The sequence below is a fragment of the Pongo pygmaeus genome, chromosome 13 (genome assembly GCF_028885625.2).
Source record: "Pongo pygmaeus isolate AG05252 chromosome 13, NHGRI_mPonPyg2-v2.0_pri, whole genome shotgun sequence".
Lineage (NCBI taxonomy): Eukaryota > Metazoa > Chordata > Mammalia > Primates > Hominidae > Pongo > Pongo pygmaeus.
Genome location: NC_072386.2, coordinates 89,364,330 through 89,390,676, shown reverse-complemented (window position 1 = coordinate 89,390,676; position 26,347 = coordinate 89,364,330). Strand labels below are relative to the sequence as shown.

Here is a 26,347-nt window from a genome sequence, read left to right as displayed (position 1 = left end):
TTGGCCCTAAACTTCAATGCTGGCCCCTGGGGAGCAGGGCTGAGCACACACAGAAGTCTCTTTTCAATGGGGCTGGGAGTAGCTAGGACAGTGGCATCAAAGCAAACAGAGCAGCCTCTTTCTTCCATCCCCCTAAGCCCACACCTGGTATTTAGATCTTACCACTCCACTGGTGAGGAAAGGTAGTCCTGAGCACGCCAGCAGGGAGAAGAAGCAAGCACAAAAGCATTAGAGGCAGAGTGAGAGAAAGTGCATTCGCTGCAATGGCCAGAGCAGAACCGCCTGGCTGCCCAGACCAGTCATTCAAGGTGGCAGGAGGTTAGGGCGGGTATGTCATGTCCGTCCCTCTAGGTCCATCTGACCTCACCACATAGGAAACAGAGTGTTTAAACAGAGTGTTTAAAGCAAGAGGTGCTCTTGCTTCGCTGGGCCTCCTCCCAAGCCTGAGCTGGCCAGCCCTGGTCCATCTCCACAGGCCTGTGGCAGCAAAAGCATCCCAAGACACATCGCCATGTGATGCCAAACCTTCACCTGGCATACCGAGCCCTCCGTGACCTGGAGCAGTGGCCCACTAGATATTGGAGGCCCTCTCCTCCTTGGAGACCATTATATTATAGAATGGTGGGGGGAGAGAAGAACGAGAGGAGCTTAAGTTCCCCCCTCCCACAGAGCACACCCAACCTCCTTGACTCCCCATGGCAGGATCAGGAGGTTGAACAGTGCTCCCTCTGGCTCTGCACAGGGCTCCATTCCAGCTGTAAGCATGTGCTCTGTTAGCTCTTTGCATATCTCTTCCTCATCTTATTTCTATATCCCTTTCCCTAGCACAGGAAACTGCCTGGCACACCACAGGAGTCAGTGGACGAAAGATGGATGAGTATATACATGGACGGGTGAATACTTTAATCTGTTTATGGACGTCACTCTCCCCCTTATCTATAAAAACCAACTGGAAAGTTAATTCTAAGAGGCAAACACAAAAGAATACAAGCACAACAATAGGTTTGGTACCCTGGGAGTTCTCAGGAAGTGTTCTGTGTGCTAAGTATTTATTCCAGAGATTTTGGACCAAGACTGTTGTTCAACTGCAGAATGCTCAACTTATAATTTATAAATATTAACATTTGTTCTATTCATTAATTATACATGCTTTCGTCCAACAAGTGTATTCAGTACCATTTGTATACCAGGCCCCATATTAGTATTGGAGCTATGGAAAAGAAGCTGGCAGGATGCCTGTCCTCAGGCAGTGCATGTTCTAACGGGGATGCCCAGCAGGTGGTTAGACAAAGCACAGTGTGTGTGAGAACAAAGGAGTGTTGAGTTGAGTTCTCTTTCCAAATTATGGTAAAAATCAACTTCGCTACCCACTTCGTACCTTCTCATCTCATAGAGAACCTGGAGATTAAAAAAGTTAACAGCTGGAGAGTGACTGCTAATAAGTATGGGGTTTCTTTCTGGTATGATGAAAATGTTCTAGAATTACATAGTGGTTCATGAGGTTGTACAACCTTATGAGCCCACCAAAAATCACTGAATTGTACAATTTAAAGAGGTGAATTTTATGGTATGTGAATTGTATCTCAAAGAAGAAAAAAGTTAATAGCTACTTTCAGCCAATCTGAAACGTTTAGCAAATTCCAGCGCCCAATCTCACCCAGATACCTGGGGCCCTCTTACCTGTTCTCCTTTTAGTCCTGGAAAGCCAGGTAAACCAGTGTCACCTTTTGGTCCTCTAGGGCCCTGGAAGGAATTGTTATATAGTATTTGGTTGTTTGTTAAGATTAAAATGCATAAAGCAATCAGAAATATATTTTTTCTCAACAGTAGAATAGACACTGCCATCCCCCAGGCAGGTGGAAGTCATGATTATCTATGACATTTTCTTAACCTTAAGTGGTCCAGAAATTGTGGTCTGGTAGAAAGAAGATAGCACTGAGTGTTAAGAGTGTTAAGAGGCCTTGAGGCTTCACACTTTTTTGAACATTGGTGTCCTCCAACTGGACACTGCCTGCTGCCTCTGCTTGCCCCACGGCTCCTCCAGGCCACCCTGCAGCCCACCTCCTCCACTATCCCCTTCCACGACTCCCACCCCTTCTCTGGCTCCCCACTACCTATGAGATGGGACCCAGGTACCTTAGCCTGGCACCCCAGCCCATCCCAGCCAGGCATCAACATCTCATCTCCCACACCATCAGGTTGACTCCCTTCCCGCAGCCTCTCTGCACTCCTGCATTGCTTCTGCACCAGCACTCATGCCATCCCCCCATAGGAATGCCCACCCACCCCTCTGCAGAGCCAAATCCACACATGCAGCCAGAGGCAACCTCTTCTCAACTCCAACAGACACTGAATGCCTGTGACAATGACTCACACAGCCACATCTGCCTCAAAAAGCCATTTCAACACTTTCTTGCTATTTTAACTTTTCACAAGTTCCTGTCTTGTCTGGATGAAAGAGTGAATTACCCATTACAGCAGCGGCTTTCAACTATTTGTTATTATTGTTTAGCAGTGAAACTATTTCTTTCCTTTTTTTCCCCAAATAAAGTCTTAAATGAAAGCCTAATATATACAAATATGTCCAGTGAAGCTTCCCTTATTGAAGGTCAGTGGCTGGAATGTGCCTATTTGGCCCCCTCCTTACTCCCTGCAGTGGAGGTCCTGGACGCTCTCCTGCAGAGCCTGGGACTCCCTCAGGAACACAGGACCACTCATTTAGAAGAAAATGTGCTCTGAAATGTGCCCCAGGTCTTGGAACAGCCAAGCCGGGGCTGGAGCTTAGGGGTTTGGCCTTTTCTTCTGCTAACCAAGAGTCATGGTCAGAGTTATGGTCACAATCATGGTCATGGTTGCCATTCTCTCTTTTGTTTTTTAATGTCTAGTTAGCAGTATCTTTAGTGTTATCATATGATAAGTGCCTTTAGAGAATGTAAAAAGTTAAGAAAATCAGCCAGGCTCAGGGGTTTATGCTTGTAATCCCAGCACTGTGGGAGGCTGAGGCAGATGGATTTCTTGAGCTCAGGAGTTCCAGACCAGCCTGGGCAACATGGTAAAACCCCATATCTATCAAAAATACAAAAAATTAGCCAGGCATGGTGGCACATATGCCTGTAGTCCCAGCTACTCGGGAGGCTGAGGTGGGAGGATCACTTGAGCTCGGGGGGCAGAGTTGCATGAGCCACTGCACTCCAGACTGGACAACCAGAGTGAGACCCCGTCTCAAAATAAATAAATAAATAAAACGTTCAGAATATTATAAAGAAATAGAAAAGGAGGCCACTGATCATTCTGCCATCAAGAACAAATTTCTATTACATTTGTGATACATTTCCTTCATTTATCCAGAAGCAGTGCATGTCACCCGTTGGCATTAGGCCTTTCAGAGCTGCAGTGCTTTGGAGAAATCACCCAGGTCCCACACTGAAGCCAGGCCTTACTTTTAGACAGGCTCAAACTTTCAGACAAAACTAATCTCTTTCTACACAGAAGCATGTTTTCACCTTCCATGGTGAAAGCCCCATAGGGGTGCACACAGACGATTAATTATTAGATGTCTATTCCATGGTTCCCTCCTTTGCGCCCCCTCCATCGCCATCATCCTATCTCTTTAGGGATTTATCTACTTGAAATGCTTGACTCATCCACTTTCATTCATAGCAAGCCAACTGCTGTTTCAGGCTTTGATTGGTCCTGGATAGAGAAAGATGAGTAAGACCCAGCCCTCCACAAGTTGTTCACAGGATGGTCAAAAAAAAAAAAAAAAAAAAAAAAAGGCAAGGGCACAAACAACTGTTATTTGAGGCAGAAAAGAACCACAGGAGTGGTGACAATAAAGCCTTATGGGACTTAAAGAAGGGGACACTTCCAGGTGGGAGCACCAAGAAAAAGTTAATGAACAAGATGCCACTGGAGCTCAGTCATGCAGAGATGGAGGAAATGCCATTCTACGTGGAACGAACAGAATGATGGCAGCCACGGGGCACAAATAGAAGAGGGAGAGGGTGGTACTTACTGGAAATCCTGGCAGCCCAGGCAACCCGTCCGGCCCCTGTGACACACCAAAGACAGAGCACACTGGATTACGAGCAGCATTTCCAGAGTCAGCAGGACCCCCTCCCTCCCAGCCCCTTCCAAAGGCCTCAGCAAGTTCCCACAGCTGGGAAGACAGATTGACACAGCATTAGGGAAGAAGGGGACCTGTGAGGGTCTGGATTTGCCAAGGGGAGGACAGCGACTGGAAAGAAAGCAAGGAAGAGAGAGAAGGGGTAGAGGCATGGTAACGCAGGCAGACAAGGCCCAGGGACTGTGAGAACAGGGATGACCAATCTCTGGTTTTAGTCTGTCTGTGTTTTGCTTCAGTATCCACCCACCTAATACCCGAAACCTCCAATAGCTTGGGGAAAACAAAGACCTCTTGGGAAGAAACTTTCACTTGTTAGCTGGTTTGCTCTAGGGTTTCATTATTGAGGTATTTTGGATTATTTGTTTTCATAGAAATCAAATGGATGCAGTACAGAGGAGACAGGAAGATGGCTCACAATGAGGTCACTCAGCAGGGGAGAAACCTGGTGCCAGAAGAGTCTGCAGATATTTGCAGGAATCTTGGGGCAGCACTAGATTTTCCCCTGGACCTGGATGAATGGGGTTCAAGGCAACCTCATGGGGATCTGCAGGAGAGGCAGGGACATCGGCATTGCACAGCTGTGAAGGTATAAACCTGTCTCCACAATGACTTGCACAGAGCGTCACAGTGTGCTAAGCAGTTTCACATCTCTCACTTCTTACAAGTTGCCTCCAAGGCTGGTGAGGTGTCATAAGAGAAGAGAATTAGGGGCTCAGAGTGGTGTGTGGAGAAGATGGGGCTGCAACCCCAAGGCTTCTAAGGCCAGAGCTCCTTCCTTTACCCACTGCTGACCAGCAGATGCTGGGAGATGCAATGAGGATTTATTCTACAAACTGTAGGAGGAAGCTTCCTTCATCTTAGGGCCATTGTGCCATGAGTCAACTCCGCCATCTTGCAGAAATAATGTATATTTTGGGGTTTTTGTTTGTTTTTTTTTGAGATAGAGTCTCACTTTGTCACCCAGCCTGGGGTGCAGTGGTATGATCTTGGCTCACTGCAACCTCCGCCTCCCAGGTTCAAGTGATTCTCGTGCCTCAGCCTCCTGAGTAGCTAGGATTACAGGCACACGCCACCATGCCCAGCTAATTTTTGTATTTTTAGTAGAGACAGGGTTTCAACATGTTGGCCAGGCTGGTCTCAAACTCCTGATCTCATGATCTGCCTGCCTCAGCCTCCCAAAGTGTTGGGATTACAGGCATGAGCCACCACTTCTGGTGAAAAATAACGTATATTTCTTATATACATTATAACCCCATTTTAGAGATCTGGAAATTAACACACAGATAATTTCCAGAGTTCTAAAATGGGGCTATAAAGACTAGAATGAGTCCATTTCCTCCTCGTGCTCCAGTTTCCCTTGAGCACAAGGAAAGGTGTCTCCAGGCTCTTCCCATACTGTGAAATAAGATAATGTAAATAAAAGCAGGCCAAAAGTTTGCAACAGATGTCATCTGTTTGTTACTTAGCATTCTCTGATTTCCATGACACATATTGCAGGTGCACAGGACTGGAAGCTTCCACTGCTTTGGACACAACTTTCCACATGATCAAATTAATGTGAAAGCAACTTTTCAAAAAATGCAAAGCTTTCTTTCCATTCTACTTTGATATATTCTAGCTTTACGCTTCAGGAGCTAAAAGGATTCCAAAGCAACCCAACTTTGTTTCAACAGGGGTGTCTGGGTAAAAGCCACATTCTGGGGCAGCTGTAGATACCAACCGGAGGCCCCACCAGCTCAGGAATGTCTGAGAAATTCATGAATCCATGGGTGATATTGATCAAGGACTGAAAAGAGAAAAATCAGACAATGAGGACAAAGGATGGCATGTGTTCTGCCTTGTTCCTGGCAGCAAAGCTTTAATTAAAGTCACCCAGCATAGCGGAACACCGCAGACACTGAGAACGCCCTAAGCCCACTGCCAAACACAGCTCTCCCTCCCCCTTCTTATAAAACAGCTCTGAGCCGCCTTCGCACTTTCCTCCTTTACTTAATTTTTAAATCACACAATATACGAATGTCTTCTCTTTTTAGAGTTTAAACATATACATATTATATGCACCCACAGAAAGCACAGTGTTGGGGTGTGTGTGTTTGTCCATGTGGTTATTTTACATAAATGGCATCAGGCTGTATTACTCCTCAACTTGCTTTTTTCACTCGGCCATATTGTGTGGAGATCTTTCCATGTGGAATTTTGGAATATGGATATTTTTAGCTTTAAAAGACTGCCAAAGAGCCATCCAAAGGGGCCAATTTACACTTCCACCAGAAGCACATGAGATTACCTTTTTCCCCACACCCTTACACATATTTGATTTTTAAAAATCATGTGTTTTTTTTCTTCTAACTTTAGTCATCCTTTTTCCAGTTATTTGGGGCTTGTCTTTCTGTGGTCTACCAGCATGATGTTATTTCTCTCTAAAGGGCCAGGATTTTTCATGATGTGATGTCTTAATATTAAATGGATGCAATCTGGTCCCAGCCCACATTCCAGCCTTCTCTCCAATTTCCATCATTCTCTACACATGCCCACGTGCATTATCCTCTGCCAGTCAGCTCCCTGTACCTGGAGCACACCACATTGTCCTACTCTCTGCTTTGGCTCAGGGCATCCCTGACACTAGAGCTTTGGAAGTTCTGTCCTCCGTGCCTACCTGGTAAAATCCTTCTCAGCTTTCCAAACCCTGCTCAAAGATACTTCCTCTAGGAAGTCTTCCTTGATTCTTCATAACCCAAACAGTCTTTTCTCCCTTGTTCCCCTCTTTATGTTCATTTGCCTCTCAGTTACAGCTCTGTTACAGCCCTTCTCCTGACTTCACTGGAGGCTTCTTGAAGATAGGAACTCTGTCTTACTTATTTTTAATTTTTTAAAATAGAAACTTTTTAATATCAGAGACAGGGTCTGGCTATGTTGCCCAGGCTGGTCTTAAGCTCTTGGGCTCAAGCAATCCTCCTGCCTCAGCCTCTCAAAGTGCTGAGATTACAGGTGTGAGCCACTGTGCCTGGCCTTACTTATCTTTATACCCACAGAGCCTAGCATGGACCTGATGCAGAGTGCATGCCCATGAGTGCTTATGCCAGAGTATTTATTATAGGAATGGAGAATTCAATGACACCCAACATTTCATCCAGCAAACACTGATTAAACCAGTGCTATGAGGCCAGTGGTGGGGATACAGAGAAGAAAAAAAGCCCCAGAGGGCAGGTGGAGGATTCAGACATGTAAATAGGCCATTGTTGTACCATGATGGGGGTCTGAAGGATGAAGTTACTGCCTTCCTTGTTGAGGAGAGTTGGGAAGAGGATGCTTTCCTCCATTTGTGTGGACATCTTCCCATGTGGGATTTTGGAGAATGGGTATTTTTAGTTTTAGTTTTAATAGACTATCAAAGAGCCATCTAAAGGGAGCACACAAAGATGTTTCCTGTGACATGAAGGGTGTAATCCTTGGCTTCTCTTGGCTCCTGTAACCCCTCGGTGGTGAGGTGGAGGGACCTTCCTGATAGGCAGTTTGGGAAGCACTAAGGGGCATGCCCACCTCAGCCGCACTTCTTTCCTTCAGATCTGCCTGCCTCCGGGAAGCACATCCGGCAACCCATGGGCAAGTCCGTCTGATTGGCAGGAACATGTGGCTCTCCCACTGGGTAAAGGCCTTCCACCTAACCTCCAACAGTAATCAAGGTGGTATCTGGGCCTACCTCCTCATCTTTGGCTTTATTTCTCAATGTGCTCTGCACTTGGCTGGGGAAAGTGTGCACTGCTTATCTGGGGCTTCCTCAAGACCCCAACATCTCTAATGCTCCTAGCCTGTTTTTTCAATTGACCCCAAATGCTGCTAATCAGAAGAGACAAATCTGGAAGCACCACGTGAGAGAACAGTGGAACTGGGGGAGGAACAGACAGGTGCTGGCAGGTGGAAGTTCTAACACCAGGCACTGGCTACATGCCCCCTGCATAGCCAGCAGCTTTGAAGTCATGGACAACGTTCTCTTCCCTTTGGCAAAGGTGGAAAATATGTAGACAAGCTCTGACCTGGATGATACTCACACTAGACAAGACCTCGATGCGCCCAGGTGGCCCTCTCGGCCCAGGGGGTCCCACAATACTGGCTCCATCCATCCCCCTTTCTCCCTGGTCAAAGCAGCAAGAAGTGAGAAAAAATTCACTGTACAGGGATAATGTTCCTAGAACCAGGCTGGAAAGCCCCCCCCCCCACCCCCACCTTGGCTCTGTGACCTCACCTTGGGTCCCCGGTCTCCTTTCTCTCCTTTGGGACCCTGGAAAAATAAACAAACATAAGTATTCTTCTAGTCACTTTGCTCACCTCCATCTAGCCTCTTGTCTCACCATCTCCCCCAAAGCTTTTATGCTTATTTTGTCCCAGGCAATGGGAACCAAGGTTAAGCGAAAAATGCCCCTTCTGGAGTCAGAAGGAAGCAACACTCCACAGAGTGAGAGAATCAGCGGCCCTCTCCCAGCCCTGGGTGAGGGTCCTCTTGACCCTGAATCTGTGCTAGACTGAAGGGCTCAGCTCTGCGTCCCATTTAACAAAGAGAATGAAATCCAGGGGATTGGTCCTCCTGAGAGCCCACATCGCTTCATGTCAGGAGATGGACAACACCTGCCAGGGGCTGGAGGCAGTAGGGAGGGGCACCTGCCAGGAGCACAGGGCTTTGACCTGGGGCAAAGTGTGTGCATTGAATGGGGCAACCGGAGCGAGGAAATAAAGTAGAGATGCTTAGTGGTAAGAGACAGAAGAGGCAGAGGGAGAGAAATAGATGAAGAGAGATAAAAATGATTTTCAAGTTCTCTTCCCACATCATGTTTTCTGCAAAACTTCTGTGCTGCTCCTCAAAGACACAAGCTGTAAAGAGCATCTCATTTCCCTATTGCACAGCTGGGGGCTGGAGGCACAGAGAAGGTGAGTTATTGAAAGTGGCAGAGCCGGGATGCAGCCCACAGCTTCTTCACTGTAGTGTGACAGTGTGACAACCCTCCTAATGAAGGTTTCAGAGGTGACCTACGATTGCAGCTGTTGGTGTGGAGAGTTTGGGTTCATTCAATAGCTGGGTGCTTCCAGAGCCTTCGGTATCCTGGGGAAGGAGCAAGAATGAGAATTTCAGATCCAGTCCCTGGGCACCTACTTGTGCCAGGTGTGGTGTTGGAAGCTGGCGGCTCACAGGGGAATCCGCACAGCCTCTGCTCTGAGACCAAGGTTTAGCTAGCTGGTCTTTCCAGTAGCCCTTAGAACACATCATTTTTATAACCACAGAAAAGGGGAAAAGTACCTCGAATCCAAGTCCCATTGTGCATCCAGGGCCTGGGGGCCCAGGGGGTCCAGGAGGCCCTGGGGGTCCCATGACCCCAGGAGGGCCAGCTTGTCCCTTTTTCCCCGGGGGTCCAGGTAAGCCTCTGTTGCCAGGGTCACCCTGTAGGAAAGAGGACAGGTTGATTATCCAGCCCTGGGTTCACTCATGGAAGGAACAACATGCATGCCTGAATCAGAAAATCACTCTTTGAAGTTAATTAGGTTGATGAATTCTCCGATCGGTACTGCTTAATGGTACAGAAACAGCTGTCTTGCTAATTGACATTTCACTTGGAGATGAGCTGATGCACTCATTTGAATGCATTTGGAGGGAGGGGTGAGGAAGGAGAAAACATTGAAGGATGTTTACTCCCCACCATCCCCAGCTGTTCTGCCTTCTCTGAGCAATTCCTTTGAGATGTGTTCCTCTCTGTTCCATGACATTTATATGTTCAATATTCCAGCCCAGCAGTCCAATTATAGTAAACTCAAAGAAAGGGGAGGAGGGAGAAGAAAGCTTTTTTTTTTACCTTTTCACCAACTGAGCCATTAGGCCCTCTTGCTCCCTGAAAAAAAAAAACAAAAACAAAAACAAGGACCAATTAATGCATATCTCATTAGGCATGTTCTGAAGACAATGCACAATTACGGACTCTTAGGTAATAGGATATTAAAATAGGACTCTTTCTGTCTCAGATTGGTGTCTCCAAACCAAACACATTACAATAGGTGCCAGTCTGTTGGGCAGCTCATGCTGAAAGCTTGTGAAACCCACTTTTCAACCATCAGCTCATCACCTACCTCAGGAGTAAACCAGAGAAGTTAAAGATTAATGAGGGAGAGATCATAGAAGTCTTCGCTTGGAGAGCTGCCAGTGGACTGGACTGGTCCCCTTCCCCACCCTTCCCATGACGGAGGTAGAGGGTACTTCACCCACTCTAAAGTGAGAGAAGGGGCTTCAAGATCTGAAATGTATCCCCTAGACTTTTGGATATATGGGGGATGATGACTGGCTCTCTTGTGGAAAGAGCTAAAGACCCAAAGCTGGCTGGAGTAGTCCCCAGAAGACAGAACTGGGGAGGAGGTTGCATTAGAGCAGGTTGCATGTCCACGCCCAGTGGGGACCAAACTACAGTTTCCTGGGGGGTTAGATCTCACAGAAAGGAGTTGGCTGTGAGCTCCAAGCAGAGGAGAGGACCAAAGCACGTGGGCGGTCAGGAGTGGTCAGCAATGGGGACAGTGGCCTACATCAGAGGACTGTGGTAGGGGGCCCCCAGATGGAGAATCTCTGAGGAAACCACAAATGCACCTGCAAGAGATGAAGTCAGCAACTGCATGGCCACACAGGAGGTCCTGAGAGAGATGCTGATGTATCAGCCATCAAAGACTATGTCCTTCCCCCCGAGTCATTTTTGTTCCTGGGCTACAGTCTCCTCCTTATATCAAATCCATGGAAATGAGAGAATGGATAGTTCTAAAATAGCCATGCTCAAAAATAAGATGGGGAGTGGCATTAGATCCAAATAGAAATGCCAAAGGGAAAACAGAGAAGTTGAAGACAGGGTCCTCAGCCATCAAGAGAAACCACAGGGAGAAAAGTCTGCTGCGAAGCTGTGATGGAAGTCAGGTGCATGATGCGGCCCCTGGGTCCCAGAAGGGAGACAGGTTGAAATTCTGCAGCAGGCTAGTTGTCCAGCCCCGCCCATCTCCCTTCCCCTCCCACCCTCACTCCTGCCAAGAAGAAAATATGGGTACCTTAATTTTAGAAAAACAAGAGTTGTTTATCGGGCCAAAGACATAGGGCAGAGCCCCAGATGACTAGGAAACTCTGTGAGGTCCAAGGGCAACCTACACGCGGAAGATCAGCTGCTGAGGTACCCTGCCTGATGGCACATCTTATTCCTTCCATCCCCTTCCTGAACCCTGCATGTCTCAGAAGGGGCTACTGCCCACCTCCCAACAGTCTGCACCAACAGAGGCAGAAAACAGACTCAGGCAGGATCCCAATTTCACAAGTAAACACACAAGAAAGAAACACAAACATCTGAGGCAAGGCAATACTTTGAGAAACAACTAAGTCAACTACAGAATTTACATCCAAGGAAATGGAGTTAAGAAAACAATCCAGTCAAGACATTGAGTATAAGACATACGTTCTCACAGAGAAAAGGGAGGATAACATAGCCATGAAACAAAGACACGCTATTATGAAATAAAAACAGTGGTTATGATAAAGAACCAATTAGAGATCTTGGAAATTATAAATAAAAACCTGTCGAAATGCAGAACTCTGCAGAAGGACTGCATAACAGAATAGACACACCTGAAGAAAGAATTAATACAGAGATCAGGCTACAGAATTCTCCCAGAGGGCAACACAAGAGGGTAAAAAGACCTAGACAGAATGACAAAGTAGTAAGAGAGATAGAAGCCACAATCAGAAGTTCCAACATCGGTTTAATTGGAGTGGCAGAGGAGAGAACAAAGAGAAAGAAGGAATGCAGTGTTTAAATTTTCTGAAAAAAACACAGAAGTCTCCAGATTAAAAGGCACCCCCCCCAAAAAAAAGTCCATAGAGTACCAAGAAGGATAAATGAAAGAATACATTTAAAAAATAATTCACATTGGCCAGGCGCGGTGGCTCAGGCCTGTAATCCCAGCACTTTGGGAGGCTGAGGTGGGCAGATCACAAGGTCAGGAGTTTGAGACCAGCCTGGCCAGCATGGTGAAACCCCGTCTCTACTAAAAATACAAAAGTTAGCTGGGTGTGGTGGTGTGCATCTGTAATCCCAGCTACTCAGGAGGCTGAGGCAGGAGAATTGTTTGAACCCAGGAGGAGGTTGCAGTGAGCCAAGATCGCACCACTGCGTGACTCCGTCCCAAAAAATAATAATAATAAATAAATAAAAATAAATTAAAAAATAAAAATAAAAACAATAATCCACATTTAGTAACAATGCAGAGGAATGTTTAAACACCAAGAATAAAGAAAAATAAATCCCCAAATTTGCCAAAGAGAAAAATCAGATGAGCTCCAATAGAGTGAGAACCAGAGTGTTGGCAACACCAGATGTTGGAAGATGATGGTGATCATCTTCAAATCATCAAGGGCAAATGACTTTCAACCCAGAATTCTATACTCAACCAAATAAGAAAATAAGAACATTTTAAAAAATCCAGGGTCTCAGAAAGTTTGCCATCTACAGTCTGTGAAAATATGACTGGAGGACCTACTCTAACAAAAATAATTAAAGAGGAAATAGGACACAGGAGGCAATGAAAACTATATTCATATATTACTTTTATAATTAAAATTTAATTTTAAGTTTAATAAATGCTTGAAGTAGAGTTGTTCTGTCCCTCACCTACCAGCCCTAAGGCACTTCCACAAAGTCCTATGGCTCTGCCAGGGCACAGAAAACCAGGGACTAAAGCAATTTCCAGGTTCCTTCCAGCTCTGAATCTTTGGGACTCTAGTTGAGTATGAGCCTAAGCAAAGCTCTCAGGATAGATGAGAAAGATGAGGCCATGACGTGTCCGCAAAACTGCCTGCACACAATAGGCAACCACCATGCAACAATCTCCCCCTTTCTCCTTCACAGACTCGAGCCCATGCCGTTTGCTTGGTAGCTGTGATAACCTTCCTCATGGAACTGGCTGCTCCCATGGGTGAGGTTCATGGGTTTGCTAGGTGAGGGTTTCCACCTGATGCTGGAGGAAGACAAATGCCTCTCATCTGGGGGCATGCGTGGGGCATGGGAAAGGTCCCATCTCTTGCAGTGTTTTCCTATTGGGACACACTACCCAGTTCTTGGCCTAGGAATGGGGATCACAGGGGCTGAGGGTGGTCTGGACTCCCAGGTGAGGCACCAGGCTCTGGAGGCAGGCTCTGAGGCTGGAGTGGCAAGGAATTTCTGCAAGCGAAGCCCTCCATAAGGTCTCCAGGGGCAGCTTCATGGAAAGTTGGTGCCTCTGTGGCAAAGGAGCCAGCAGGGACACTCCAGCCATTCTGGGGAGGTGGGAGGAGAAGGTGTGCTCGGTGAAGGAAGTGACAGTGACTAGGCTCTGTCACCTCCCTGCTGGCCAGCCTCATCAGGGAGAAACTAAGCGTGACCTTCCACCTGCAGTGGAAACATTACTCCAATAACTGGATGCCCATTTTACTGCCTAACCCAGAGGCTACAGTTGCTATGTCTGCTTCTCTTGGGTATGATTGGCTTGTTGCTGGCTGCCCATTGCAATCTGTCTTCAATGAAAGTGCCAGTCTTGTGCTTCTTTTCAGTAACAAGTCAAACTACCATCAGGATTGTTGTGAAACAGAAACTAAAGTAGCCTCCCTCTAAAAACCTTGTAGCTGCGTGGCTGACTGATCTTGTTACAGAAAATTATGTCCATAAAGTGAAAAACTGAATTGTTTCAGTTGCCTTCCTCATTCCTTTCCAATCAAGAGGACATCTTATAGAGTTTCAAAGGAAGTTTTAGAAGATATCATGGGCCTTGGTTTATGGTCTTAGATGATTTCATCCAGCTTAGACATGGTAAAAAGAGAGTATTCAAATCCATTCCATTGACTCACAGATAAGATGGCCATCAGCTTGGAACATGAGTAGATTAACTTGTGGGTAGAAGAGTCCACCTTACTGGAACTTATGTGAACAGGCAGGGTGAAAAAGAGGAGCTCCAATGAACAGGCAGAGGGAAGGCTCCTATTCCCAAAATGGTGATGTTGGAGTTGTACATTATTTCTTAGTGAGAGAATTTTTGTGCAGTGACGGCATGCATGCAATCTTGGAATTCCAAATAGCAGAGCTGCAAGTATGGTTTTAAAAGTGATGAAATATGAAGGTATCAGTTCACTAATGGAAACATTGCAAAGGAATGAGGTACAATAGTGCCGTATGTTACAACATCGTGGTTTAGAATTGATTCAAAATGTTGGCTTACTGTGGTGAATTGGATTTTCTAAGGACATTATTCAATTTCAGCACACAGGAACCTCAAAGAATCTAATGGAGATGAGAATTCTTTTTGCTTGTGTGGTCGGACAGCACATCTTACTGCCTTGTGGATGTCTGTTGGTTTTCCTTCTGCTGTTTGTAATACTGATAACCAGTTTCTTTTCTGTTACAATTGACTATGGTCTACTTGACTTTCTTTTTTTTTGAGATGGAGTTTTGCTCTTGTTGCCCAGGCTGGAGTGCAATGGCACGATCTCGGCTCGCTGCAACCCCAGCCTCCGGGGTTCAGGTGATTCTCCTGCCTCAGCCTCCCGAGTAGCTGGGATTACAGGTGCCTGCCACCACATCCAGCTAATTTTTTGTATTTTTAGTAGAGATGGGGTTTTGCCATGTTGACCAGGCTGGTCTCAAACTCCTGACCTCAGGTGATCCACCCACCTCGGCTTACTGAAGTGCTGGGATTACAGGTGTGAGCCACTGTACTCAGCCATCTATTTGATTTTATGGAGGCCTATAATCCAGATGTTGAACCAAACACTTCTGATGATGAAAGAAGATATAAAATAGGAAATTAGGCAACTATTTCAGTGTTTCATTTAAACATGTTATTAGAAGGTCTAAACCCATTACTGCATCCCAGGCAAAAGCAGCTTACTTCTCTATTCTTTCTTATACAAGGTTTAGAGAATTGTTCAAAGACCAATTGGGATTGCTTGGAGAAAGGGAAGGTGATGATGATTTAATTGTATTTCTCTTACATCAACAGAAAAGACAGAAGCTGATTTTACAATGACAGTTTGGCAGCTCAGTGAAATTACTCAAAGGCAATTACTGGCAATTCAGCATTCCTCAGTAATTCTGGACACTGAAGAAAATTTCCAAGCACAAACTCTTTCTTGCCCGGGTGTCCCAGTACCTTTTGAGACTGCAGAATAACATGAATGACTTAGATTCTGAAAGTAGAAAATCAACAACAACTGTTAATACTAGGTGTGTTCCGAAGAACTGAATGGCAGAATCTGCAGTGCAAAAGCAGAAAGGAATGATTTTTCAGAGATCCATCTTCTCCAGCAAGTTCTTCTGCATTCTTTCTAGAAACATTCTACTGCTGAGAAAGCAGGCTACTCCTCACCTATTCCTTCTTGGGCTAAAGATCTTAAGAGTTAGTTGCTCATCTTGATTTGGGAAAAATAAAGTAAGGAATATTTCTATCATCGAACTCAGCATAGAATAATCTATTTGATAAATTCTTTTTGAGGTATCATTTAAAAAATATTCTAATTTGTGTAATTTCAATAGGTTTTTTGGGGAACAGATGGTGTTTGGTTACGTAAGTTCTTTAGTGGTGGTTTCTGAGATTTTGGTGCACCCATCACCTGAGCAGTGTATACTGTATCCAATCTGTACTCTTTTATCCCTCACCCCCTCCCACCCTTCCCCCAAGTCTGTTGTATCAATCTTTTTTTAATTTTTTTTGGAGATGGAGTCTCACCCTGTCACCCAGGCTGAAGTGCAGTGGCGCGTTCTTGGCTCACTGCAACCTCTGGCTCCTGGGTTCAAGCAATTCTCCTGCCTCAGCCTCCCAAGCAGCTGGGATTACAGGTGTGTGCTACCACGCCTGGCTAATTTTTGTATTTTTAGTAGAGATGAAATTCCACTATGCTCGTCAGGCTGGTCTCGAACTCCTGACCTCATGATCCGCCCATCTCAGCCTCCCAAAGTGCTGGGATTAGAGGTGTGAGCCACCGCACCCAGCCTGTTATATCATTCTTATGCCTTTGTGTCCTCATAGTGTCCTCATAGCTTAGCTCATACTTAAGATATTTGATGAATTCTTAATGAGCATCATATTTTGATCTCAATCTCATATTTTATAATAATTATTATTATATAAAAAACATTTTTTTTCCAGCTAAATAACCTGAACCTTATTCTTTGTAGGGAAAACTCCACTTTAGATAACTGCCTAGATTGGTCTATGTGCTGTGCTAAAGAGAAAGGAGGCTGATTTCACCACAGCAAATGGAAAGACTTCCCTATAAGTGGATCTATCCAACGGTGGAAGGCACTGCCTGGGCAGGAGATGAGTTCCTTGTCACTGGAGGTATGCAAGTTGAAGGACAGATATTGTTGATGGGGAGTCAAAGATCAAATGAATCATTGGATCTTATGATCTATTACAGCCCTGAAGCTGTTCATTTCCTTTAGCACATTTTTTGTTATTTTACATACTGAATATGCACCTTGGTTTATTGGGGGCTTTTTTGGTTTTGTTTTGTTTTTAAGGTAAATATCATGTGCAAGGTTTCCTGCCAGATCTCCAGATGCAAATTTCCAAGTTCTTCCAAGTCTGCTTTTACTTGATCAGAAAACCTCATATGTGCACAGTGCAACAAATTGAGATGCATAGCAAATTTCAGAAACAAATGTGATTGATCTCCAACATTCACCTTAGGCAAGCCTTTTGCTCCTTGCACTGCTGATTCTTCAAGCAGCTGCAGAGTGCGTGTGCAAGGGTGTTTTGTATGCAGTTGTGGGTGTGGGTATCTTTAAGTTCGAGACAGAGTATGGGAGGGGTGTGTGTGGGTGGGTGGGGGGAAGCCTGGAAAAAGAACAGGTAAGAAGAGTGTAGGTCTGTGGTGCTTCCTGCAAAATTTAATTTCTGTGAAACTGTTGGTACATGTAAAATGAGTTCTATAAAGCTTGACAATTGTATCTTTTTCTGAGAAATAAGCTTTCCACGAAAATTGAGTTATGGCTCCAATTAAAGTAAACATACTCCAGAGCTGACGGAAACTAGAAATTCAGTTCAGTGATGATGATGGTGTCTACAGAGTCAGCATTTTCCACGTCTTTATCCATAAGAGGTTCACAGAAGGCCCCACTTCCGATCCCAGCTAAGATCTCTCTTCTTCCTCTAGACCCCAGTAAAACCCACTGATCGCATCCCTAGCACAGGGCTCACCTTGTCTTTATTGCCTTCCTTTGACAGACATGGCTTATCTCATCAAGCTGGGAACACTGCAGAGGCAGGAACCACCCCCTACACATAAACACCCCAGGTTTCACCAGCACAGGCTTGCAGACAGGAGGCAGGACCAGCTTACAGACAGAGAATGAAGAGGATGAAGGCAGGCCAAACTCTGGGAAAAAGTAGACTAATGGTGTCTGAAGGAAGTTTCACTCATGCATCAAACACTAATAGAGGCCTGTGCTAGGTTCTAAGGAGAGAGAGGCAGTACTACATGCTCTGTGTCAGGGTGGGGGTGAGGAGCAGACAGGTAAGCTAACACCTTTAGTGTCACTGGCTAGGGAGGTTGTCAGTAGCATGGGAACTTCCTATGATGCTCATAGAAAGGGGAGGAAGGAGGGGTGCTTTCTACTCATAATGAGTCAGGGAGAGCTCCCCAGAGGATGTATCTGAACTGGGTCTTCGAGGATGAGAAAAGGAAAAGGACATCCCAAACAGGGAGAAAACCATGTGCACAGGCCAGGAGGCCAGAAGGGAAGAGCGTGCCCAGAGCATTTGGGCAGAACCAGCCCACTGGCCAAGAGGCCGTGTGAGGAGTTGGGGGATGTGCTAGAGAGGCAGCTCGTGCGAATCAGGGATGGCCAGATGTCTGCACAGAGCTAGGGTGTGTCCTGCAGGCAGTGGAGCCCTTGATCTTTTCTCAGTAGCCAGGGCAGGGGCTGATGAGAGCCTGCTACAGGAAGGTGAACTGGGCAGGAGGCTGGAGGGTGGGTGGAGAGAACGGGACAGCGACGGGGAGCCCAAGGCTACCGTGCAAGTGAGAAGAGCTGAGTCCAGCTCAGTGGGGAGAAAAAGTGAGAGATGTGGAGGTCAGACTGGGCCATCTTGGCACTGACCAATCATAGCAGGAAAGGGAGGGAAGGAGGAGTTAGAGAAGATTCCATTTCTGGCTCCAGGTGACCAGGTAGATGGCAACACCATTCACTGAAGCAAGGGGCAGGCAAGAGTGGGCAGGGAAGGTGCTGAGTTCAGGCTTGGGCATGATGAGTCCCATGATGGGGACATCCAGCAGAAGTGGCCAGCAGGGGATTTCAGGAGGCCAAGGGGTCAGTCACATAAGAGGCAAGGTCAGGCTTAGGGGTCAGAGAGAGTAGTGTGGGCCTGGTGGCTCCCATGTGGTGGGACCCTCCCGTGTTCCCCGTACCTTCTCCCCTTTCATTCCGGGAAGGCCGGTGGCTCCATCAACTCCAGGCTGTCCCTCAGGGCCCTGGGGAACATCAGTGACAATCAACCCACAACATTTCTGCTAAGAATCACATACACACGCTTGCTAGAAAAGGAGGGCAGGGTTGGGAGGCAGGTGAGGCTGGTGGGCCCAGGGCCTCACGTCAGGTGCAAGGTAGGAACCTAGTCCTTGGCCCAGGCTGGGTCACTGCTGACTGTGCACATGTGGCTAACTGTCCTTCACTCTCTGGATTACATTTCCTCCTCTATGGGGAAGTTAGAGACAGGGTTGGACCAGATGGTCTCCAAGGGTCTCCTATGCCGGGCCCAGCCCTGATGGCCTATGATTCCAAGATCCTTTATGTATCTGTGTCTCCTGTATAGACGCTTCTTGACTTACAGTGGGGCTACATCTGATAAACCAATTGTAAGTTGAAAATATCTTAAGTCCAAAATGCATTTAATACACTTAATCTACTGAACATCATAGCTTAGCCTAGCCTAACTTAAACATACTCAGAACACTTCCATTAGCCTATAGTTGGGCAAAGTCATCAAACACAAAGCCTATTTTATAATAAAGTGTTGAAAGTGAAAACAGAATGGCTGTATGGGTACTCAAGGTAAAGTCTCTACTGAATGTGCATCACTTTGCACCACTGTAAAGTCAAAAACATCTTAAGCGGAACCATTTGTAAGTGGGGGACCATCTGTACTGACTATGATAAAGCAGCAAAACAGTATGTAGGATGATGTTTTTCTTGGCTGCTGCTTCTTTCAAATCTCAGCAATGATTCAGATGAGGAGGATTTCTGTTTACAAACAGCTAGCTGTTCTCTCCCCATTGCGAACCTTGGACAGTGCTGGGTTTTGCAATCTGTACACCCCTCCCCAGCTAAAGGAAGCCCCACAGCCGCAGAGATGGGGAGAAGACTTTAGTTGCTCACCGGGGGCCCGGGTTCACCAGCAGGTCCATCCTCTCCAGGAGATCCAGGGGGTCCCATGAAAACATCAGTTCCTGGTTTTCCTGGAATCCCAGGTAAGCCAGGTGGCCCTGGGGGTCCTGGAGGACCCTAAAAACACAGAGACTCTGTTAGAAACAGTGGGGGAATACCGAATGAGATACTGAATATGTGCTTCACACAATCTCAAATTCTTACAATAATCCTACATGTAGGGTTTGGTGTTAACACTTAGCAGATGGGGAAACTAAGGCTCAATGAGACCATGCGACTCAAGGGCTCTCAGACACACAGCTAATTAGTAGGAGAACTGGGATTCGAATCTCGGTCTTTCTGAGCCCATCATATCGTGTTTTCTCCCAAAAGGCTGAATACAAGAAAGACCCAATTAGTTGGAATTCTGAGAGGTGCTCTGGTAAACTTAGTTTTCTGATTAACAGTGAGGTCAGTCAGGGCGGATCACAAGGTCAGGAGATCAAGACCATCCTGGCTAACACGGTGAAACCCTGTCTCTACTAAAAATACAAAAAATTAGCTGGGCGTGGTGGCGGGCACCTGTAGTCCCAGCTACTTGGGAGGCTGAGGCCCGAGAATGGCGTAAGTAAACCCGGGAGGTGGAGCTTGCAGTGAGCCGAGACCGCACCACTGCACTCCAGCCTGGGCGACAGAGCAAGACTCCATCTCAAAAAAAAAAGAAAAAAAAAAAACTGCTTGTGTTGTAGCCTTGTTTTTAAAACTCTTTCTGAAGTGCACTAGTGTTTTTAGCCCATTGCTGGGTTGGCTGATCCCACCAGGCTGGGAGATTCATTTGGCTCCCATTCCATTTAACCACGGAGTCCAGAACCCTTCTAGCCCTGGCCATGAGGAGTGGGCAGAGGAGCAGCAAAGTGGAGCTTTCAACCAGGGATTCAGCACAGGCGCTCTTGGACAGAGGCACCAGGGGCAACTGGAGAAGGTAGAAGCTCCCCAGGGGGCAATTTCAGAAAGGACTGGTGGAGCCCCAGCCTTGGCAGGAGGCCAGGGGAGCAAGAGGCACCAAAGAGAAAGAGTAGTCTGGAGAGGGAGGCAGGAAGGGAATGCATAAGGGAAGGAGATTTCAGGAAGGTTCTGGAAGCTGAAGTAGAATAGCCACCCAGAGACAAGGCCAGCAGGTCTCTTTAATGAATAGGGTGAGAGGAGGGGGAGGGAGGATCGAAAGCCAGTTGGCAGAAGTGAAGGGCACTGGGCATACCTGCTGCAGGGCAGCCTGCTCAAGAAGCCCACCAGGGAAAGGAAGAAGGTGGGGCGAGGAGGTCCTGAAGATAAATGTAGGCTCGTACTCACTTACAATGCAACTGATCAAAGTAGACAATTTCAAACATATATACAAGCACAGGGAAAAGTGGAATGAACCCCCATGAGCTTACTGCCAGCAACCCCAGCAGCGGCCAATCCAGTTTCATCTGTCCCCCGCCCCCATGTCCCTCCCTCTGCGGTTATTTTGAAGGCAGTCCCAGACACCAGGTCATGTCCTCCTTCACACTCACTCTCAGCAGCTCCTCACTGCCCACCAGGTCACCAGAGCCAGAGCCGACATCCAAGCCCCAGCCCAGGCCAGAGCCCTCTGCCTCTGCTCCTGCCTGGAGAGAGAAGAAATTGCCACAACTTGCATTTAACTGCCAGACTACAAGGACAGCCACGTCACTGAAAGTTTTCTCCAAAATGGGGAAATTTTTCCTATACCTGTAACCCGAAAACTTCTGCTCCCCATTTTCTCTCTGACTTTTCTCCCACTCCCCTCTACAGCTACCCTTCTCCCTTGCTGCCTCCCAGCTGTGCAGCCCACTCATGTCCTCAGCCTCCTTTCCTGCCTTTCAATTCCCGGACTCATCCTTCAAGGCCCGGTTCCGTAGTGTCCTCCTCCATGAAGCCCTCCCTACCCCATTTCCAGGCAGAATTCTTCTCTCCCTCTTCAGTGCTCCCACTAGCCTCTGTCAAGGTCTCAGTGAGATGCTAGGACCATCTGACTTGAAGCTTAGTTGTGCGTGTGTCCGTCGGCTCCTCTAAACTAGGGCTCAAGAGCCAGCCCAAACCTGAGACACACTGGGTGCCCAGAGTCCAGCAGGAAGCCTAGCACCCAGAAAGCCCTCTGTGCATACTTGAATGGCATCAAATGTATCCGAAGAACAAGGGGAATCTTCAAAACATCTTTCTGGCACTTAACTCCTGAAGACAGGAACCAGGCAGGGCCTAATTCATTCATTGAACGTGTGTGTACTGAGCACCCCTGAGAGGCACCAAGAAAAGCTGGGTTTGGGGGTTACAGCTGTGTTTAGGAAAGTCACAGTGGTGGGCACACGTGTGTGGGGGAAGGGAAGTGGTGATATGGAGGCGGAGAGACCAGTTAGGAGGCTAGTGCCATTGCCCAAGAGAGGAGGAGGAGGCACTGCACAGCTAGACTCAGGGGGACTTGGGGACACACTGGGCAGGGCTGGGGAAGGCAGAGGACCACTTAAGGATGTTTCTCTCTTGGTGACCACATAGATGGGGTGCCATTCCCAGAGATGGGGAATCCAGGAGGAGAAGCAGGTCTGGGGCATGGGTAATGAGTCCAGCTTGGGAAGTGCTGAGTTCAAAGAACTTCTGGGACGCTCAAGGTGCAGGATTTAAACTGGATAGAAATCAATTCTGCTACTGCACACTGCAGAGTCCTAGCAGAGGCAGAAAGCCCTGGGGTCTGACTGCAAGATACTTTGGGAGCCAAAAAGGAGAGTCCTCAGCTTGTGGCTGTTTTGGCTGCATCCCTGGTCTTACACCTGTGTGTGTGACAAGCCTAGATGGGAACCTCACCGTGGGTCCAACAGGCCCAGAAGGTTCAGGAGGGCCAGGAAGCTCCTCCCCAGCATCACCCTAAAGAGAACAAAATGGTCAGTGAAGTGCTGGAACCCTGTTCCTACCATCTCCCCACCTTTCTGTAGAAATCGTGCTCATCTTTAAAATCAGGATCACACAGGAATGAAAAATGGCATTGTCCTTTGCAGAGACAGCTTAAGGGAATGCCTTGTCCCACCCCAGGGCTCAGAAGCCCTTTGTTTCTGTGCCATACTTGGAGGGCATGGGCTGTGGTGGAAGGAGCTGACCAGTATGAGCACGCATCACACACACCCTCCCTTCTTCCAGGATTTATCCCCACCCTCTGATCTGGGCCCCGCTAGAGCACCAGTGCTCAGTGCTCAGGCCCAATATGGACTCCTCTGAAGCCTGCCCTGCCCACCTGCTCCTCTCACCAGGGCCTGTGACCTTTACAGGAACATCATTGCTCACAGTCTGCCCCTCTGGGACCGTGTGCCCCTCAAGGGCAGGCACAGTGCCTGAATCACCTCCAGGTCCCAGCACCTGGCACAAGGCTGGTGCCCCAGAAAATGCTTTCCGAATGACAGAAGCACACATTTGGAAAGGAGGCAGATGAAAGAAAATGACAGAGTGGCATCCCAGGAGGTTTTGGCTGTCAAAAAGGGCCCAGAGAAGTGGCTTCTCTGACAAATAAGGTGACAGGATGGCCAGATCCACCAAAAGGAGAGTGGAAATGTCCACAGTAAGGTCCCCAAATCTGTGTGCCTCCTGCTGCACCCCAGAGCCCTGCTGGCATCTGAAGTCCACTGAGGTGGCCAGAGGCAGAGAGAAGTCAGGACACCTCCCTCCCCAGCCCTGGCCCTCCCTTCCCCACACCCCGGTGGGCACTCAGGAGGCCCCAGGACAGGAGCATCATCTGCTGCAAGGAACGGCCTCTGTGCAGCCCGGAGGGAGGTGAGGCAGGCAGAGGACCAGGGTCACGGTGGAGATGAGAAGGCTCCCAGAGGCGGCCAAGCTCCTGCCTATGGCCAGAGCAGGCTCCCTGGGCAGGATCTCTTGACTGGGGTCACTGTGGACACATCCCCCCCGGGAACAGCTTATCACCAGTAGGTGTTTTGGTAAGAGGAATTTGTTATTCCTGCGGTGACTGACACCATCTAAAGCACTTCTATAAACATCCCCTCATGTCATCCCACACCACAGGGTCATCATCACCACCTCCATTTTACAGGCGGAGAAACTGGAGCAAAGAAACAGTGAAGAAGTTTCAGGAGATCCCACAGCTACAAAAAGGCAAATCCAGGCCTGTGGTCCTCAGAAGCTCTTTTCTGCCCAACATTTTCCCAGGAAGAAAATCAGGGGCAGAGCCCAGAGCTCAGACACAGAAGTGAAGAAAACTGGTTGCAGATGTGTGGCAGAGCCAGGTATGGAATCATAGGACCCTTTGATACTCGACAGAAGCAAAGGCCCATGGAGGTCAAGGGACTTGGCCACGGTCACCAGGTGGTGAGAAGATACTCAGTCAGAACTGCCCGGTGCCCTTTTCGTGATTCTCCCAGACCTACAAGTCTGTTTCTTTTGGGCTTAGCCCTCTTGCTGCTTCTGCAATCCCCTTGATCAGAGTGGACTAAATCAAACCTAAATAACATGTTCAGGACACTTGATCAGGAGCCAAAGTGTTCCCCAGGATGGTCACAGCACAAACCTTTTCTCCTTTGGGCCCAGCCTGTCCTTTCACTCCCACATGTTCTCTTTGAGCCTAAAACAAGAAGATTTGGTTAAAACGTGGCCACAACATATTTGGGACATGGGGCTGCTGAGTTCCGATGACATTCCCTGGTCCTGGTCAGTGAGCTGGGCATGAGCTAGGGCTTGTACCGGGCTGAAGTCAGTGAGCCCCATGAAGAGAGACGCTGCGTGATCACTGCAGCGTCCCCTGCACCAGCAGATAATAGGCTGTCAGTACCTATTTGCCAAATGACTAGTGGGAAGAGCCTGGCATTTGGAGTCACCCACACCTGACAATCAGTCTTCTCTCTCACTTGTGTTCCACAACACAGATTTTTAAATATATTACTTCATTTCCAGGGCAACATTCTCCATATATTTGCTAAGATCTATTAGTCAGTCCTTAGAAATGTAATGACATCATTGTGACCAGTGTGGGCTTTGCTAATCAACTTCTGGCTCCCGTCTGAAGACAGTGGTTGTAAACAGTGCAGAAAACCAAAGCACCAAAAAGTCCAGAGACAAAGGCTGTCACTCCTACTGGACCCCTAGGAGCAAAGCTCTAATCCTTTCTGGGCCTCATCTGCAAAATAATTCTAGACAGCTAATTTACTGAGCATGTACTATGTGCTGGGTCATGTTTTCCATGTATAAACTCATTTTATCCTCACAAATCAAGAGGTAGGTTCTATGATTATGATTCCCATTTTATGCATGAGTCAACTGAGACAGAGAGAAGTGAAGAAAACTGGCAACAGATATGTGGCAGAGCCAGGCAAGCTATACTGCCACAGTGACTCTGAGATTCAAATTGACCTAGAGTCACCATGGCAGTATAGCTTGCCTGGCTCTGTCACATATCTGCCAATACTGATCCTAGAGGCTGGGCCAATACTGATCCTAGAGGACGGGTGCAGCGGCTCACGCCTGTAATCCCAGCACTTTGGGAGGCTGGGGCAGGTGAATCATCTGAGGTCAGGAGTTCAAGACCAGCATGGCCAACGTGGTGAAATCCTGTCTCTACTAAAAACAAACAAACAAGCAAACAAAAAAATTAGCCGGGTGGTAGCGGCACATGCCTGTCTGTAATCCCAGCTACTCTGCAGGCTGAGGCAGGAGAATCTCTTGAGCCTAAGAGGCGGAGGTTGCAGTAAGCCGAGATCACACCACTGCACTCTAGTCTGGGCAAGAGAGTGAGGCCCTGTCTCAAGAAAACAAAGACAAAAACAAAAAAACTGATCCTAGAGATATCCCAGGGTGGGTGCCTTCTTGACAATCTTGTGCTTTTAGACTCTGCTCAGGAATCGGGGCATTCATCTGAGTTCATTGCAGATCCCTAACGTTGGGACTTAGCAGGAATCTGTCTTCATCAGACATCAACCATGTCTCCGTTTCTCTCTCTCTTTCTCTCTCTCATTCTATCTCTAACTCTCTCTGTGTCTGTCTGTCTCTCTCTCTCTCTTCCTTCTCAGAGCTTTAAAAAATCTATCGTAAAAATTGTAAGCCACCATAGTGGAAAATGTATTAAACCACAATGTATTAAAAACCTAACAACCTTCCACAGTTCCACCATTTTGAGGCAACAGCTGCCAACATTTACAGAGGGTATTTCCTTCTAGTGTTTTTGCATGTGTGTATTTTTAAATAGTTAACCACACAATATACTCAGGTTTACAACCAGCTTCTTTCACTTAACATTATATGCTAAGCATTTCCCCCATCATTAAATATTTCTAACAAGTATAATTTTATTAGCTACATAATGTTCCATTGTTTGAATATACTTTAATTCAGTTAATCTTCTATTGTTGGCTAATTAAATTTGCCCAATTTTTCTCTATTATGGACAACACCAAGATTAGCATCCTTGTAAACAAAGCCTTTTTTTTTTAAAAACGACAACAACAAAGGCTATCAGACTATCTCCACTAGAATCAATTCCTAGAAGAAAAGTTTCTGGGTCAGCAATATGCACTCTTATGATTGTTAATACATGTGGACAAAGACCTTCCCAGGAGCAGTAACCCTCACACTCCCATGAACACAGCCAGCCTTACCAGACCGACTTCTCAAAGCTGAAAACACAAAGGGTCTAAGGAAGAAACTGACCCAGTTTCTTCAACAGATTAACGGCAAAAGGGAAAAAGAAGGCGGGAGACAATTAGAGATTAAGAGACACTTAAGAGACGTATCAACCAAATGCAATGTGCAGACCTTGTTTGGATTCAGATTCAAA

At 47.0% G+C, this 26,347-nt stretch overlaps 1 protein-coding gene across 2 annotated transcripts in view; it reads right to left on the bottom strand.

The window, feature by feature from the left end:
- The window catches only part of COL15A1 (collagen type XV alpha 1 chain), a 127,546-nt gene that overhangs the window by 26,805 nt on the left and 74,394 nt on the right, over positions 1-26,347 (bottom strand). Inside the window, exons 12-24 of one of the 2 annotated variants that reach the window (XM_054501944.2) lie at positions 24,089-24,142; positions 22,381-22,440; positions 21,078-21,170; positions 19,537-19,662; positions 18,570-18,632; positions 9,967-10,002; positions 9,417-9,557; positions 9,153-9,221; positions 8,370-8,405; positions 8,176-8,259; positions 5,847-5,912; positions 4,016-4,051; positions 1,681-1,743 (exon numbers count right to left, since the gene is read on the bottom strand). In XM_054501944.2, the coding sequence (XP_054357919.1) occupies positions 1,681-1,743; positions 4,016-4,051; positions 5,847-5,912; positions 8,176-8,259; positions 8,370-8,405; positions 9,153-9,221; positions 9,417-9,557; positions 9,967-10,002; positions 18,570-18,632; positions 19,537-19,662; positions 21,078-21,170; positions 22,381-22,440; positions 24,089-24,142 (927 nt within the window). The remainder of the gene's footprint in view (positions 1-1,680; positions 1,744-4,015; positions 4,052-5,846; positions 5,913-8,175; positions 8,260-8,369; positions 8,406-9,152; positions 9,222-9,416; positions 9,558-9,966; positions 10,003-18,569; positions 18,633-19,536; positions 19,663-21,077; positions 21,171-22,380; positions 22,441-24,088; positions 24,143-26,347) is intronic. The other variant, XM_063649756.1, reaches the window with a different exon arrangement.